The sequence below is a fragment of the Vigna unguiculata genome, chromosome 8 (genome assembly GCF_037176805.1).
Source record: "Vigna unguiculata cultivar grain cowpea cultivar isolate G323 ecotype 2 chromosome 8, ASM3717680v1, whole genome shotgun sequence".
In the NCBI taxonomy this organism is placed as follows: Eukaryota; Viridiplantae; Streptophyta; class Magnoliopsida; order Fabales; family Fabaceae; genus Vigna; species Vigna unguiculata.
In genome coordinates this window covers 35,096,553-35,115,293 of record NC_140799.1, presented here as the reverse complement: position 1 = coordinate 35,115,293, position 18,741 = coordinate 35,096,553, and the positions used below count along the sequence as shown (strand labels likewise).

Here is an 18,741-nt window from a genome sequence, read left to right as displayed (position 1 = left end):
TGAATGTATATACTGTTTAACAACTCTCAAATGTTTACATTATGGGTATTTTTTATTAAATAAAATATAAAAATATAGATTAAGAGAAAATTGAGTCAAATTGAGTCCTTTTCTTCTCTTGAGGAGGAATGAATGACTTAGGGGCTGATATGACTCTCACAATTTGGATGTAAAAAAAATTGTGAGTATATGCAGAGAAAATTCGCAAATGAATATTGAAAATAGATACTCACGGATAACGAGTATTGGTATTTTTTTATATGTATGTTAACGGGACGGATATGAGTATCATAGTATTTGTATCCGTGGATACTCGTACCCGCTATACTCTAATTTAAATTAAAAAAATTATTAAAACATTAATATATTGATTTTGAATGATTTATTTTTTATCAATTGGTTTAAAAAAATCTTAATTTATTTATAATCTGTTATTCAACACTATTTAAATGAGTTATGTTAACTTTGTTTGAAATTTATAAAGATTATACATTGTATTTTTATTTGAATTTATTGTTAAATTTTTTATTAAATATTAAAATTTTTTTGTAAATATCTACGGATACTCATAGATATTCGTAAATATAAAAAAAAAATATGCGAGTATACGCATAACAAATACCTGCACGAACATGAATACAAGTACAGAGTAGATCTTTATCCAGCAGGTAGGATACGAGGGAGTTATTATCCATACGTTACTCGTCTCGTTGACATCCCTACCCACAATAATGTTTTATAAGGAACAAAAATAAAAAAAATTCAAATACAATAACAACTAAATTACAAAATCTTATAAAACTAGTACATCGTAAATAATAACTAGTTGTTAATGAATCAATGACTATCAATTTTGTGAGCTTATAATATATCATAACTACCAAATGTTCACAAACATGTACAACGCTATTATTATTAAAATCGAATCGCAACTTAAATTAGGAGCATGACATTTTCTATAGAACCACGTAACATAATTAATCTATAATATTCAGCCAATTTGGCTAGATTTAAACCAAAACAATGACAAATGCACTTTTTTAGTTTGATTGATATTTTTATCGATTTCGCAATTTTAAATTGTTAATTTCAAAGTGGTAAACATCTTCACTATTATTCTAAAATTTAGAAAATATTAAAAGGTTTAAAACGTTAAATATATATATATATATATATATATATATATATATATATATATATATATATATATATATATATATATATATATATATGACCGATTCAAAGATAAATCGAATAAAACCCTCGTTTTAGGTTTCAAGAATAAGAAAACCTTAAAAATATTATTTACTACTAATATTTTTTTATTAAATTAATTATTAAATTATGGTTAAAAAAAAAGATCTCAATTTTTTTAGTACTAATTAATATACCTCTATTAAACTAATTATAAAATTATGTTTAAGATAAAAAAGATCTCAAAAAAATATTTTATTACTAATATAGTTCTATTAAATTAATTATAAGTTTATGTTTGGGAATAAAATTTAATTAAATTATTATTAGTGTAAGTTAATTTTTATTAGTAGTAAAAATGATAATTAATGGGTTAAAATATTTGTTTAGTAAATTATAATTTTGTTTACAAGAAAGATAATGATTAACTATCTTTATTCTCATATAATCAATTTGAATTTTATTTTCTTCTTTTGTCTCTCTATAACTTCTCTGATCTCTCTTTACTTTATTTTTTCTAATAGTATTTTTTTTAGGATTTTGGCAAATTATATCCCTTAAATTTCTTGAATCTCATGTTGTCTATTTGTATCAATTTTTTCATCCCCATTTTTTGTTAGTATGTTTTTTCTTTCTATTTGTGTTGTTGTTATTACTGTTTTGGATTTATATTAGAATTAGAAATGTGGTTATTTTGCCTAATTTTTTGTTGTTGATACTTTTAGATTTACAAGTTTTGATAGTTTTTTTTCATATATATTGAGCAGAAATTGATTTTTTTTATAAAACTATTAATTATATTGTAGTTTTGTCTTTTGGTGGATAATAGATTAATTGGAGCATAATTCAAAGTTAAGTTTTTTACAGAAAGATAATTCAAGATTAGGAAAAAAAAGAGAAATATTTTTTTAATTATTTTTATTATTGATTAATTTTAAGATAAACAACTTTGCAAGTTTGTGATTGTACCAATTTTTCATCCTCATATTTTGTTAGTATGTTTTTTTTTTTCTATTTGTGTTGTTGTTATTTTTATTCTGTTTTAGATTTATATTAGAATTAGAGATGTGTTTATTTAACCTAGCTTTATTTTTTGATACTTTTAGATTTACGAATTTCGAAACTTTTTTTTTCATATATATTGAGTAGAAATTGATTTTTTTTTTTACAAAACTATTAATTATATTGTAGTTTAGTCTTTTGGTGGATAATAAATTATTTGGAACATAATTTAAAGTTGAGTTTTTGGTAGAAAGATAATTCAAGATTAGAAAAAAAAAATATTTTTTAATTATTTTTATTATTAATGAATTTTAAAATAAATAACTTTGCAAGTTTGTGAAAAAGTTAAAACTTAAAAACAAAAAAGAAACTTCAGATTTCAAAATACTACAAGTCTATTATTGAATTTACTTTTTTGATAACCAGAATTTATTGTTTTAATTCATTCGTTTAATATATTCAAAAATAAATTATATCCTTAAAATATTAAGGTTTTATGGTACGATTATATTCGAACACCGAATTTAGGGCTTGCCTGCTGCTACTGTGCATATGACGTGTTGACTTGTGTACCAAAGATGTGACCAATTTCAAACAACCAATTGCCAAATACACCACTACTTCCATTAACAGATCCTAAAATTAAATTCTTGAAAAATGTATATACTTGTATATTAGTTTTTCTATGTTAAATATAATTTTTTTATATATGATATATACCTATATAACTGAAATGCAAATAGGTTAAAATTTTAATAAAAAACCTCTCCCAGTCAAGCACTTATCTTTCACAAATCAATTTAAATGTTTGTTGACACTTACGTGTGTGTAATAATTCAATATTCACAATTATTAACTTATCTTAATAAAAAAAAAATATTTATTGATGATTTCAGTCCATGTAAAGAAGTATGGAACGAGAGTGATGGTGAGACAGACAAAGAGAATAATATACTAAAAATAGTCCATGAGATTGTATTGTATGATAAAAAAAATTAAGAAAAGATTATAAATACTGTGTGGAAAGGAAAGAATATTATGATAAAAGAAAAAGAAGTAGAAAAGAAGACATTTTGTTGTGAAACGGAAGTGTTAGGTTGTTTTGTCGGTGGGTTTGAGGTTGCAATTGAGCATGGGATTCGGAAATGTTGCAGAGAAAGGAAAAAGTAGTGTAGACACGATCTTAATTATATAGGTATAGTGTTTGAAGGTGCACGAGTTGTCGTGAAATGAAATGGCAGTGTTGAGTTAATGATGTGGGGTTGGAAATTGATAACAGAGAAGAAAACATGCTTGAATGGTCAATTACCCTTTATGATGAACAAGCATGGAGGCTGCTCTGGTTATTCATAATCTCGGTTCGATATTCAATATTCAATGATGTTCAACACCGGTTATCGCAAAAGTTTTCATGCACAAAAATTTTGAAGTTTGTACACAGTCAATTTTAATAACGGTTTATTGCGACTAACTAACTTACTGTTAAAATGTTAGAAAATTTGAAATTCATAATTTTTTAGTTTTGATAGTTGAAATGCGGTGCAAATTGTGTCACGACCAATTATGCATTTTTCAATATTTTTTCTAAATAACCTACACCTTCATTGTGTGATTTCAATTGTTTTTCTATTTCTCTTTTTTGTTTTTTTGTTATTCATGTATTACTCATTCAGCGATGGTGAATAAGTCTTTTCAATAATCAATTATTTTATTTGAGTTCAAAACTTCTAACTCCATGAAAAAATGGAAAAAATTAATGATATCTCCGTCGTTATAATTCTAACTTATATAATTACATTATTTTCCTAATTAAAAAAATATATTTACAAATGAAAAAGATAATAATAGGTAATAACTATATATATATATATATATATTGTTAACATAATATATATTAGGATTAATTATTTAATGTTTAAAGGTAAACTTTCATACAACATTGATTAATATAAATGGTAAGGAAATAAACTTGTTTTTAAAATATGAAGGGTAAACTTACTTACATACTTAAAATATTGATTATTTTAACTTGGTCATGGATCATATATGTTGAATTATTGACTTACTATATCAACAATTTTTATATAAAAAAGGAATTTATTATCCAATTGTTGAATTTAGTTTTTTTTTACTATTATGAACATTTATTCCAATTTTTAACAAAATTAAGTAATAATAATAATAATAATAATAAATGAAATCATTTATATTTTAATATATTTTTAAAACTATATTATGCCAAATTTAATCTATATGAATGAGATACAACAAGTACAATAATGGAGAAAGAGAGGTGGTGAATTAAATTTATCTTAAATATATTATAAGAGTTATACTCTTTATCTTAATCATTCATCTTTATAAAATGTAATACTTTTCACGAATACCCAATGTTAATTATTGGATTTGGAAAAAGTTTGAGTATGAGAGTAATATAATCCATTGTGCTCTATAGTAACTTGGAGACAAGTTTTAAGATAGTTCATTATATTTATCTTCGTGTTCCATCATTTATAATTTAAAGGAAATTATGTCTTTGTTTACCCTTCATCTTTTAACATTTATTTTTGTACTTTTTTTTTGCGTCTCTCCTTTACAGTAGAATGATAAAATAACTTTTCAAAATTATTACGTTTTTTTTCTTCAAAATATACAATCTAAAATATACTAAAAACACTTTCGAATCATTAATCATTAATAAAATAATTCATAATAAAATTGATCCCTGTAAAATAATATTTCTAAAATAATTTAAACCAAATTGCAAAATGTTGTTTCTGAAAACATAAAATCTAATACTTTCCACAAATTTGTGAAACAATACATATGACAGATCCATGGACATTGAAGAAATCTGTTTTATGCTTACGCTATAAGTTCCCTCATTACAGTTTTAGAATATGCTAAATAGAGTAGTAGGACATAGGAGATGCAGAAAGTAATTATTGAGGTGCAAAAAGTAATTACGTTTTCCTCTCCAATTAGGGTTTAATTTGTGAAGCCCATTGGACTTGTTTACAGCCGGGTTAGGATATAAGAAACACGAGGTTGTTAAGCTTTAGAAAAGATTAATAAGGCAAATGAACAAGAATTTATCTTTGAGGGGATTTAGGGTTTAAGGTTATATAAATCTAATTATGCTGTCACAAAAATTTGTTATCTTATTTGATGAGATGGCTTTTTGAATTGTAATTTTTTTATTAATTTTAGTTCAGGAAACAAATATTGTTCATATGATACAAATTATGTTGGCAATTTATAGGACTATTATGAATATTAAAGCAGTTGAATTTCTGAAATTTGATAAAAATGTTTTTTTATCAAATGTGTATAAAGGTGGGCATTGAATTTGTGCTATAGAATTATTTTTCTCCGTACAGTTATTTCAGTTGCTTTTAATATCACATTCACGAAATACTTTTTTTAAGCATAAACGGTAATCACTCATTAAGAAAAGATAAATATTAACTGATATTTTAAAGATATTAATTAAGAAAATACAAATACAGAATTAATAAAGAGCATTTATCATATGAATTAATTTAGTATTTATTTCAACAATTAAATAATTAATTAATATATATAATGTTTGTCAATCAATTCTCTATAAGATGTTTTTTATACACTCAAAATAGAGATGATAAGCATTCTCAAATCATTCCCTTTTTATTATAATAATTTGTTGTTCTCTCTTTAATTTTTATTTATCACTCTTTAAATTTAATTAAGTATTTTACTTCCTTGTCCATATTTTTAAGACATTGGCGAAAACAACTTCAGGAAAAGCATTAAATCATTATTTATTTAATATTAATTGTTTTCATTATTAAGATACTTTTATATTAAAATTTTATTAAAATACTACCAAAAAAATCTATGAATTATTTAATACTTGTCTTTTCAGAATAATTACAAACATATAATATATATAGTATTTTATTTGTATTTGTGTTTGAGATATTATCAAATAATAAATGTAGTTTCGAAACGATATTCAAATTTTAAATTAATCTATTTTATAACATTTGTATGTTAAAAGTTTCGGATCAATAACATTTGAACTTCTAATTACATCCTATTTATCAATTTAGCTCCCTATTCTATTTTGTTTTTCCTAAAACCAACACAACATCAATCTATCTATTTACTTTTCATGTAACTATTTTTTTTTCTGGTCGAGTCCATAGTTAAAGTCTAACTCTACATTTTTTTTCTATCTATGCTATCCTTAAAATATCTTCAAAAGTAAAAAGAAAAATAATATAATATCGTATTACTAAACTTTGAAACGTACTGTTTTTTTTTTTTTAATTCTCTTTGTGATTTAAATAGCGCTTTATTAAAAGCTAGATTAGTTTTACAAAACGGTTAAAAAATGAAAAACATTTTTAAAGACCATAACTAAATACTATTTTTAAAGATGTTAAATTATTTTTTTTTAAAGAAACTGAACTTGAGATATTTATTAATACAGAAAAAACATATTTTAGCCTTATAAAAAGTAAACAAGTGTAATGTTTCTCCATGCATTAGACTCACATGTCCTCCAAAATATTGATACTTCCCCAACATCTCACCTTCCATTCTTCATACATTTTCTTCCCTCTCTCTCTTTCTCTATTTCTCTTCCCCAATTTTCAACTAACAAAGAGAAATCCTAGGTTAACCTTTTTTCTTTAAACTTGTCTCCTTTACATTTTAAACACCAAACTCATCTCACTAGAATTTTGAAGATTTGATCTTGAATCCTTCACCCGAATTGCGAACTAATTAGTCCATTTACTAGAACATCTGATTCCTTATTTTGAAACATGTTTTCTCTTTATCTACATATTTTCTTTTTAAAAATTAGATTGATATTTTTCAATCATTAACATATGATATGTCACAAAAGATAACGTTGAAGATTTTGTTTTTCTTTTCTAGACAAACGAAAATCTGAGAAATTTTCATGACATTCTTTATGTGGTCTCTACATAAAAGTGTTTGTGTGGTGCAACAAACGAAAGTTCTCAGTGAATTTGGGGTTGATTTTGATCAAACGAATGAGATCTTGATGAGGGTCAAAACTAATAATTTGTTTGTGCTACTCTTCCTGACATTTTCCCCTTATCTATTACTTTCAAGTGCTCAACTCCCACCTTATGATGTTGTGTCACCTCGTTTATTAGATGTTCATCTTCAAGATTTGGCCTTTAAGACTCTTTTCAGTCCAATAACTGGGGTGTCTTATGATGCTAAGGTTCCCACCAACCTAACAGGGATAAAAGTTTCAGCAATGAGGCTCAAGAGTGGTAGTTTGTTGGGAATAGTCCAAGTGTGAGTCAAAAAGTCCCACATTGGATAGAAAAGACAAAGTTAAACACTATATAAGAATAAAGACCCATAACAACATTGCCTTAAGGTTTTGGTGTAAAAGTGGTGTCTAAGGTCTTATATGTGTAAGACTAATGTCATATAACCATATAGAACCATAATCTCTCAATGACCATAACTATGCCATGACAATGACTAATCATAACCATATATGAAAAAATATATATAACCTATCAGTGGTATCAGAGCCGATGGTTCGGAGTGACTGACCGCATAACCACCACCATAAACAAAAGGGGTCACCGATGTGACTGACCGCATAACCATAACCAAAGGGGTCACTCATACACCTGAAGGGAAAATATACCATATGAAAAAGGAAAAAAAAACAACAAGGGACTCACCCTTGAGGGGAGATGTTGGGAATAGTCCAAGTGTGAGTCAAAAAGTCCCACATTGGATAGAAAAGACAAAGTTAAACACTATATAAGAATAAAGACCCATAACAACATTGCCTTAAGGTTTTGGTGTAAAAGTGGTGTCTAAGGTCTTATATGTGTAAGACTAATGTCATATAACCATATAGAACCATAATCTCTCAATGACCATAACTATGCCATGACAATGACTAATCATAACCATATATGAAAAAATATATATAACCTATCATAGTTTGAGGAACAGGGGTGTTCCCAGTTACAAAGAATTTAAGATTCCAATTGGGGTTGTTGAGAAACCCTATGTGGAAAGGCTTGTGTTGGTGTACCAGAACTTGGGAAATTGGTCTGATACATTCTATCCTTTACCTGATTTTTCATATTTGACTCCTGTTTTGGGCCTCTTGGCCTACAATGGTGAGAATTTATCTGCTTCAAGTTTACCTGAATTGGATATAAAGACTTTTGATAAGTTAATTTTGGTTCATTTTTCTGATGTGAAACCAGTACCAATGGGTGCATTAGCCAAGTGTGTGTATTTTGATTTGCATGGTTCTATGCACTTTGATATCCTATTACCCGGGAATGTGTGTTCAACAATGCAGCAAGGGCACTTTTCCATAGTTGTTGAGTCAAATGCCCCATCACCAGAACCTTATGATTGTGGGAAAGTTGAAATTAGTGAGAAGAATTCGAAAAAGATGAAGTTTGTGTTGCAGATTGGTGGGATTTTGTTGTTGGTGATTATTTTGGGATTATTGGTTGTTGGAGTGATGATACACAAAAAAGGGTCATCAAGGGTACAAGAATTGGATCGTGAGGCCGAAAGCAATGAAATTTTGGATATAACTTCTATTGGTGACATCAAAGTACCATTTGCATTTGGGACTCGAACGCAACCAATGATAGAACATGAGTATTTTGCTTAGATTTATGACATTTTTGTTTCTTCTCTTTCGAGATTATACAATTTTTTGTTCGGTATTAATTCAAATTGATGTCTTAAAATGTTAGTTTCAATTCTAGAAATGTAGAATTATACATTTCATATTGATATGTTTGGTAGTTTATAGATAAATTTGAATTAAACTTAAAGTTTTTTTTTTTAAATCTTATATGAAATGGGTAGTTGCTTATTATTTTAATAAAGAAATGGACACAATTAGTTTCAGATGTTCATTTCATTATAATGGTTTCAATTCATTTGATTTATTGACTTAAATTGAAATGTGAGATTTTTTTTTTATCTCTAAAATATAATGTTAGCTTAAATATATGAATTTCGTATCCAATTCTAAAGTTTGAAATATGACATGAGATTGTTAGTGTAAATGGTTTTTTTAGGTAAACAACAGGTAGTTATTTACTACTTATATACTTTAAAGCATAAAATATAACATCATCTTCTTTCTATTCTTTTTTATATAAGTATGTGTTAAAAAAAATAGATTTTAAGTCTAAGTTAATTTTACAAAATCAGTCTCTAAAGTAAGATTTTCACTCATTTATATATTTTAAATTGATCTGGTTATACCACAACTGATCTAAACGACTTGATCATGATGCACTATGCTGAATAATATAAGATTGGGTATCAAAAATCGATCTAATATTGATATATTAGATCAGTTTATTTCAACCGATCTAATAACTTACATACATATTACATCGTCTTATATTAGATCGATTCGGAAACCGATTTAATACACACTCCAAAATCGATCTAATGTCCCACTTTTGCATTAGTGTATTTTTACTATGCCTCAGGAAGTCATGGAATATGAAAAGTTATCATGGTGTAATCAAAGGCTCTAATTACTAATTAACGACTGAGTAGATATTAGGGAAGAAATGAGTTCATGTACCTAATGTGCACGCACGTAAGGGTCATCATAAGTAGAAACTCCAAGATTTGAGGATTGTGCATTTATCACACTGCAACTACTTCATTAGTATCAACAATCATTTTAGAAAAAAAGTTAAATTACAAATTTTTTAATTTAATCTCTTAAAAATTAATCAATACCATTAATATATTGTAAATATTAAATGTTAACATATTATTATACCATATAAGAATAACGTGTATTAAAGTTAATTATGATACATATTATTAATATCTTAGGTAAATGAATAATTATATATACTTATTTATAGTAGTTTTTAAAAGCAATTAGATACATATTAATTTTAAAGTAAATTCTTTAATTTTTAAGAACTGAAGAACCAAATCTAGAATTAAAATTTAATATATTTCTGAACCTGTAAGAATAAAAAAAAAGTTAATATAAATAAGAAATTTAATATTTAAATATAATATTACTCCTGTATCTCTATTTAATCGAAATTATTATATGCAGTTTTCACTCTTTACTAACAATTTTACGAATAAAAGATAAAAGGTTGGTTTAACGGTAAAAGTAAAAAGGAAAATATGTGAAAGTCTAAAATAGATGGTGTGTTGAATTTTTCTATTAAGAAAAGGTTAATATATTAATAGTTACATTTATATTAATTGAAACATATACATACAATTAATAGTAATTATTAAAAGTCCATTAATTCCAGAAATCTACAAATTCAAAATATTTTACTTAAATTTTAAGTATTTAGAAGATGAATAGAAAATTTAAAATGAAACTATAAAATTATTGGAATATTGTTTTACTGGACGAGAATACAAACAGAGTATAGGTTATATTACAAATAAGTTTTAGTTAATTACAAGTAAACTTTAATTGCAATGGTTTATAAAGGGATTATCATTTACGACAAATTTTGAAGGTTATAATCCTCTTATTTAATTAAATTTTTGAATATGATTTTAAAAATATTCTAATAAATTTTTGTTGTCATAAACGAGGTATAAATATATATTTTTGTTTTGGATAATTGATACTTTTATAATATTTATGGATTATATAAACAAAAATATGATATGTACATTTGTTTGATGAAAAGAAGTTAAATATGAAACAATAGAGATAGATAAGATTTCTGAAATATCATGATTTTTAATTGAATTATCATTTAAATAAGGTGAACGTTGTTGTTGATGTTCTAAGCAACAAGACTACAAAAATATAGTATGATGACTAGAGGGAATGAGTTGTTGGAGGCTTTTAGAAATGAGTATCGATGTAAAAGGGAGATAAGATCACATAAGTTGCGCACTTTAAAAAGGTCAAGCAACATGTTACTCTAGTTTGATATTTTAATGTAGAAATGAGGCGACATTTCTATGAATTTTGTTACCAATCTTCCTCGTACAATTTAGAGACATGATGTCATGCGAGCCATTGTAGATAAATTGATAAATATTATTCACTTCCTACCAATGGCATGAGGATATCCATGTGAAGTTCCTCCAACTATTATATCAAATAAAAAGATTTTTAGAACATGTGTTTTGGATAATATTGGGAATTGGAATGATATATTGTATGAAGTTCATGTAGGGTTAAATATATTTTTTTCCTTCAAGTTTCAGTGAATTTTGGAATTAGTCTTTCTTCGAAACTTTATATCAATTTAGTCATTCGTTTTTATAAATGATTGAATTTAGTCATTTTATCAAATTTTGTTAAGTTTATTTGATATTTTAAACTCATTTTATTATAATATTTGAGTTAACATTGAAGCACAAATGTGTTAAACGGTGTAAACAATTCAAATACTATCATGAAATCGCTTGAAACGTTAGATAAACTTAACAAATGTGGTTAAAATGACTTAATTCACACATTTTTAAATATGAATGACTAAATTTGTCAAAAGTTTTGAAAAAAGACTAATTCCAAATTTCACTGAAACTTGAGGGATCAAAAACATATTTAACCCTATCTATTAGTCAGGGCAAAATTAACGTAACTATGCTAAATAATAATTAATTGAATTATATTAAATTAAAAAAAATTGAATTATTCATAATAAAATGGAATTGTAGTGCTAATATCTTATTACGTACACACTCACCCACCTAGATGTACATGTTTGTCCCGTCCCCATTTTCATACTCGCCATAATACCCATCTCTGCTAGGAATGACAAAAATATTTGTGTCCACGGATATCCGCGTATAAAATCCGTGACAAATAGTTAATACTTGTAAGTATTTTAATACTCGTTTATTAACGGGTCGAATGCGGGTATCATACTACACATACCTACAAATATCCATTGTCAGCAAAAAATTAAAATTAAAATTGAATTTATATTTTATCATATTAGATTTAATTAAAATAAAATTTAAATTATATTTTATATTTGTTAAATTTTATTTAACAATTTTTTTTTAATATTCACAAGTATACGGTTATCCACATGTTTTCTAAAAATCCACAGATATTTTTTAAAGAGATACCCACGCGTAAATAAAAAAGTAGCGGATGTAGTTTCTTTTTTACTAATTAGATTACAAATAAACACTATTCGCGTCTGACCCGATCCGTTGTCGTCCGTAATCCTCATCCCGGTTAAACTACCACACATGCTTTATCTCTTCTTTTGTGGGGAGGGTTTTTCTTCTCTTCTTCTTTTATAACATGGGTTGTGAAGATAATGATCATCTGATTTAGTAAAAACATATTTTAGTTAATCAATTTTTATTAATACAATATTTTGATTATTTTTTTTATCCACTTTTAATTTACCATTTTAATTATCTTTAAATTATCACATTACATAATTAAAAAATAAATATAATAATAAATTAAAAGTAATTAAAAAAGTTATATTAAAATATCATTATTTCTTTACATTTTACGATGGGATGTACTTGGTAATGATGGGGTGTACGAAGCAAATGACTCGGAGCTATCTTCGCTGACTCTGGCCTAGCATGCACGTTCCATTCATTCATTTTCTGCTGCAAGCACATCTCACAGTCCTTAGAAATTAGAACCCAGTGGTAGCTACCTTTATTGTATGGCTCATCCGAACATAATTATTAACATTTAATTCTTAAAATATGTATCCTAATCAACACGATAATGAAAACAAGGAAAAGACGTTTACAACCATGCCTTCTTCACATTTAATTTAATTTAATTCATAACATAATCCTAGATAACAACACATTCAATTAAGAATACTTAGTATATTATATGTAGATTCATAAAATAAAATATGTATCATATATGATGTGAAGAGGAAAATAGAAAGAATGAAAATATCTCTCCTATTCTCTCATCACGTGTACTTGGCAATCAATTTAATTTAATTCATGATACCAAAACAAATTTAAAAATTAAATAATCATTGTATTATAAAATTACATAATATATATATATATATTTTTTTTTTTCTTGATTGATTTCAAAAGGCTATAAAGTATGAAGAAAAATAAAATTGTACTAGTAGGTCGGTAGGGTTGGTTCGAGTAAGACAAGAAATGGGTAGAAGGTTGAATAAAAACAAATGGCATAACATTTATGGTATGATATTTCAAACAAATGCATACAAGTTGATTTTAGCAATTAATTAATAATAGCAATTAAGCTGTCAAGTTAGTACCAGCTTTTTCTCCTTTTTACCCTCCTAATCCTCACTGCATTATGGACAGGCAAATTATCATTAAAATTTGTGAATAAATATTATTATAAGAAAAATAAAATGGTAAGAAAATAATAATATTATTTATGCTACGTTACATAGTAAGTATAGAAGAAGCGTGAAACATGAGGTGATTGGTTTGAAATGGCAGAGGTGATCATGATCTGGTGCCATTGACCCACATAGGTAACCCTACTCTGCTATCTTTGCTAGCTTCTTCTTTGTTAATGGTTGAACCTAATCCATCTCCACGCACCCTTATTGGAGCGTGCGTGCATGAATGCTTCACCATTTCAATCATTGCTTTGCCATTTTAATTACCATTCTCCACCTCACAACTCTCAGAGTCACATCACCCAAGCAAACACCTCTTTTTGCCTTTTGCTCTTCCAAAATGTAGTGAAGATTCAAGTCCTTTCATATCTTTTTTTACTACCCCACATCACTTGATTCAAAATTTACTCATTCTTAAAAGGGTTCTTTAGAAAAGGATCATTTTTTTCATAGAAGTAAATAGGTTATTGATGTAAAGTTTTTCATGATCAGAAATTATTATTGAAATCAAGTGTATCTATTTATCATTCATTTGAGAAAAAAACTGTCCAATGATCCAACGCTGCAAATGCAACAGAAGTCAACAAAACAACAATTAAAACACACCCTGAGAGGGATAGATAGATGGATTGAGAGAAACCCTTTAACTCTTGCTTTTACTACTGAGCAACAGAAGGTGGCCCTCCATGTATATTTCTGGTTTTTGTACCTTTCCTTCTTCCATTACTATCTTCTCTTTCAAACATAAATAAGTGAGGTGGTTCTGTGTTTTTCCAATAGGATCTATGAGGCCAAATCCCATCTCAATCAACCCTTTATTCTCTCTTACTGCCTTGAATTTTCTTTAGTCTTTCTGTGTAATATTGCAGCCCTTATTCTTCAAGAATTGATGTCTGGTTTGTATAATCAGATTTCCTCACCTTCAACAGCAAGGGCCAATTCACCAAACATAAACATGAGAAGCGGTTTTGATGTTGAAAGGTATATGAATTGAACGGTGATTCTTCTTCTGTTATTTGTTGTGAAGCTTTTTGATTTTTTAGGTACCTATGTTATATGCATACGCATATATCTGGAATGAGCTCTTCGATTAACTTCTGGATGCATGTTCTTATTCACGTGTTTATAGTCAGTACTTAACGGAGCTGCTGGCAGAACATCAGAAGCTTGGACCTTTCATGCAAGTCCTACCCTTATGTACCAGGCTCTTAAATCAAGGTTGATTACGCTGAATCTCTGTGTCATATGATTTTAAATTGAGGTTGTGATTACGATTTTGTTGCGATCCTTGATATTGTGGGAATATACCAATCAAATTTGGGTGATGCGGTCGTAATTGCGGTTGCAATTTGGTAAATTACCTTGATGTTGCGACCAAAATTGCGATCATAGGCTGTTTCTTAAAACCTTCCAATGTTTCTGTTGTTGAGAATTTCTTCTTTTTGTTGTTCCATTGATTGCATCTGACCTCTTCTTTCAGATGAATTTGGCCTAATCTTTAAAAACCCAGTTTTATCGTTACATGGATTAGTGTCTCATTTTCCTTTTGTATCTCCTTCAAATTGCATTGAATTGTCAAAGTCTATGTTGTTATATCAATTTACTGGTTGATACTTAGCTCTGTTATGACTAATAGTTGTTAAGGGAATTACCGGTCTATATTGTTGAACAAAATACATATCACTTGAAGACAGATTGGTCTCCTATATCTGTGACCATAGCAAACTTCAACATGATTCTATAGTCTCTTATCTGTATATAAATTTACCAAAAAGGAATCAATCTTCTTAGGTGGTGAGTTTCGGATAACATAAAAGCAATGACGAGAGGAAACAAAATCCTTATGTTGTTCCAAATCACGTTACTCCCCGCAGTAACATGCGTCTATATAATTATCTCTATTATGTTTCAAACAATGAACAAAATGCTTAGTTGAATTGAGAACACCCCACTATAGTAAAAGTAATAAATTAGGCGTATTCTTTTGAATGATTAGAGCAAACTTTAACCCCTTAGTTTTACTATTAATGCTTGCTACAGAATTTTTGTTTTCATCATCACGGTTTGAATATGTGTTTGCCAGTACGGTACTACTCCTTCGTGTTCATATTTTAAAGCTTACATTTGTAAGGTCTTATTCTATGTTCTCATTCTTATATTCAATGTTACTTCAATGACAGAGATTTTAAGGGTTTCTGGAAAGAATGGACTGATGCAGAACCAAGGGTTCAGTGACTATGATAGAGTGCAGTTTGGAAGCCCCAAACCCAACCTTATGCCTTCTTTAGACATACAACCAAATTTTACAGGTTGGAACAGCATGTCACATGAAGTAAGTATTTGAATTTTCTGTTTTGTTCTTCTGTTTTATAGATCATCCTCCGGTACTCTGTCATGTTTAGTTCCTATTTTTTCTTATGTCATTGTTAACCTTGTTGAATTGTAAAGAAAATATATCTCTAAGCCTATCACAACTTCAGGTACTTAGATTCTTTTATCTGTTTGTCGATGATGTATAGGTGACAATAGTTACAAATACTATACCAAAATATTGATTTGTTTTCACCCTTTCTTTAAGACTTTAAAGCTTTTGGATTCTTTTGTTCATGACAAGGTATTTAATCCTTTATAACCAAGTGGTCTTACTGCCGCATTCTTTTAGTAAAATGTTTAATTTCAGTACAAGGAAGGTGAACCTATGCACTATCTATGATCTCTCTTGTGTAAGGAGGCATGTGAGTTCATCTAACAGCTGAAACTTTTGTAATTGTTAATTTACGACATGAATTTTGTCATTATTTATGAAATTTGCGTTGGTTCCTTAATCCGTATCAGTTGAAACAGAGCAGCTACAATTTGATTTCTTTCCATCGTGTATCACGATCCCTCTTCCATTTTATCTATCCTTTCTTCTTTTTTCTCTCTTTAGCCTGGTCATTTCAATTTCTAAGAGGTTATGTTCAATCTTACATCAGGGTTTAGCTGGAGTTCAGGGACTAAACGTGGATTGGCAAGCAGCATCAGGTGTACCAAGCGCTAACATTGTGAAGAGGATATTGCGCCTGGATATTGCTAATGATAACTATCCAAATGTAAGAAGAAGTGTAGAACGTTTTAATGCATTTTCCTGCAACCTTATGCAGGTTCATACCATGTTCTGTTAGTTTTGTGGTGTTCTACTCAGAATTGAGTCACTAAGCTTAGTTAAATTTCAGTTCAATATTGTGGGACGGCTTCTTGGTCCTAGGGGCAATTCACTGAAGCGAGTGGAGGCTACCACAGGTTGCCGAGTATATATCAGAGGGAAAGGTTCAATAAAAGAACTAGATAAGGTGTCATCTCTTTTAAAGTTTTTCTAGTTGTTTCCATTACAGTTGCTTTTCCTTTCAACTTGTTGATAGTTTCTTTTGGTGTGATTTTCTCACTACTCACATTGTTTTAATTGTAACTGTTCTACCTTTTTATAATATAAAGGAAGAGTTGCTAAGGGGAAGGCCAGGCTATGAGCACTTAAATGAGCCTCTGCACATTTTGATTGAGGCTGAATTACCTGTAAATATTGTTGATATAAGGCTGAGGCAAGCACAGGAGATCATAGAAGAGCTACTTAAACCCATGGTATCTCTTCATTGTTTAACTTTGATGCTGAACTCAGAATTTTACTTACCAATTAGATATTCTGTCTCTACTTTTCTCCCTAGACATTTATTTTATGCAAGGAGTTATCAATTATACTACATTGTTATCATTTATTGCAGTAGCAACTATTGCTCAGATTTAAATATAAGAAAAGAAGTTTCAGGTTATCTAAAAAAACCTATTTCCTTCCGCAAAGTTCTGTTGTTTAGTTACTATTATGATCTGCACATCACTTAATGTAATCAATCCACTAGAAGTGTTTATATGCTAATAAATTAGCTGTACCATACAGAGAGAAACATGAAGAAAAGTGGGTTTTCTTTGCAGCAAAAATGTTCCATGAGTCAAGCTGAAGATCACTTACCAAAGTGTGATTAAGTGTAAATTGCTGTGCTGTATAGAAATACTTCTTATTCTCCTCCATTTGATGTGCAGGATGAGTCACAGGACCTGTACAAAAGGCAACAACTGAGAGAACTTGCTATGCTGAATTCCAATTTTAGAGAAGAGAGTCCTCAACTCAGTGGCAGTCCCTCCACATTCACCTCCAATGAAATGAAACGGGCCAAAACAGACCAATAGTGTGTCTACATTTCCAAAATGTGTCATTTGATGTCAGCTCCTGCATGTAAATTCTGTGAAGCAGCAACCAGAAAACTTCACAAAAAGATTGAAACAAAACCAGGGTACATATTAAGTCACAATCAATTGCATCAATAGACTTGTAAAACTAGGAAAACTTCATTATTATGTATTTTGACCGATTGATTAGTATATGTATATCTGCAATGTCTATAAACACAACTCTCTTGGGAGTTATAAACTGATCATTATCATTACTATTATTGTTGGTTCATGATTGCATGGAAAGAAGAGTTGCTACGAGAGTATGTATTCTTCTGAGCATAATAACAGTGTTTTGTTAAGGATAGTGCGTAGTGTTGGTGGGGTCTCTGAGGTTAATGCAGTAGATGTGGACTGTGTTGTCTGTAGCAATACTGAGCCAAACTAATCCTGTTTTGGCTTGACTTATTAACGCATGTCTTTGTAAAGTGGAACTATTCTAGATTTCTACAAGTCCATCGTGGGGCCTTCATATCTCTACCCACCACCACATTCTTCATCCTTATGCCAGACCACATCTTCTAAAAAAAGTAATGATAGAAATATTCGTGTTTCAAACTACAATATTATCATATATTTGTTTTGTTTAGTCAATTTAAATACAGATTTTAATCCTTTTAAATTTCTATTTTTGTTTTATTTTAAATTATGTAAATTAACAGGCACACGTAATAAAAATATCAACGAATTAATGGCAGTCCACTTTATCATTTTATTCAAAATCTTCTTTAAAAGATAGAGCTTAATAGCATTCCCACCATTGATAGTAATTTCTTTATCCAATCATTATAAAATGAGCTTACGGTCTGCTTTATAACTAAATAAGATCAATAATTAAGGTGAGTTGATGTATCATCATTATTTTAGTATACTTTTCGTTGTCCCTGACTATGACAGCATTTTCTATTGAATTTATTCTGTT

General features: G+C 28.3%; 2 protein-coding genes across 3 annotated transcripts; both read left to right on the top strand.

Moving 5' to 3' along the window:
* The first annotated feature begins 7,252 nt into the window (after nucleotides 1–7,252).
* Nucleotides 7,253–8,878, top strand: LOC114195101 (uncharacterized). The gene is made up of 2 exons (XM_085665577.1): nucleotides 7,253–7,497; nucleotides 8,185–8,878. Exons 1-2 carry the CDS (start codon nucleotides 7,253–7,255, stop codon nucleotides 8,876–8,878), a joined length of 939 nt encoding a protein of 312 aa, XP_085521703.1.
* A 5,076-nt stretch (nucleotides 8,879–13,954) lies between these two features.
* LOC114194327 (KH domain-containing protein At3g08620-like) lies at nucleotides 13,955–18,126 on the top strand. 2 transcript variants are annotated; one of them, XM_028084478.2, is made up of 8 exons: nucleotides 13,955–14,232; nucleotides 14,467–14,537; nucleotides 14,686–14,774; nucleotides 15,737–15,888; nucleotides 16,532–16,648; nucleotides 16,772–16,888; nucleotides 17,031–17,174; nucleotides 17,631–18,126. In XM_028084478.2, exons 1-8 carry the CDS (start codon nucleotides 14,125–14,127, stop codon nucleotides 17,775–17,777), a joined length of 945 nt encoding a protein of 314 aa, XP_027940279.2. In that variant the 5' UTR covers nucleotides 13,955–14,124; the 3' UTR covers nucleotides 17,778–18,126. The 2 variants fall into 2 exon arrangements, with proteins under 2 accessions (XP_027940279.2, XP_027940277.2); XM_028084476.2 differs by having other exon boundaries at nucleotides 13,981–14,244.
* Nucleotides 18,127–18,741: the final 615 nt, after the last annotated feature.

Coding starts and splice junctions, on each gene's coding strand:
- LOC114195101 (XM_085665577.1), top strand. CDS start 7,253: ATGAGGGTCAAAACTAATAATTTGTTTGTGCTACTCTTCCTGACATTT. Junction 7,498..8,184: donor AGGCTCAAGAGTGGTAGTTT/GTTGGGAATAGT, acceptor AACCTATCATAG/TTTGAGGAACAGGGGTGTTC.
- LOC114194327 (XM_028084476.2), top strand. CDS start 14,125: ATGCAACAGAAGTCAACAAAACAACAATTAAAACACACCCTGAGAGGG. Junction 14,245..14,466: donor AACAGAAGGTGGCCCTCCAT/GTATATTTCTGG, acceptor TTGTATAATCAG/ATTTCCTCACCTTCAACAGC. Junction 16,649..16,771: donor CTAATGATAACTATCCAAAT/GTAAGAAGAAGT, acceptor GTTAAATTTCAG/TTCAATATTGTGGGACGGCT.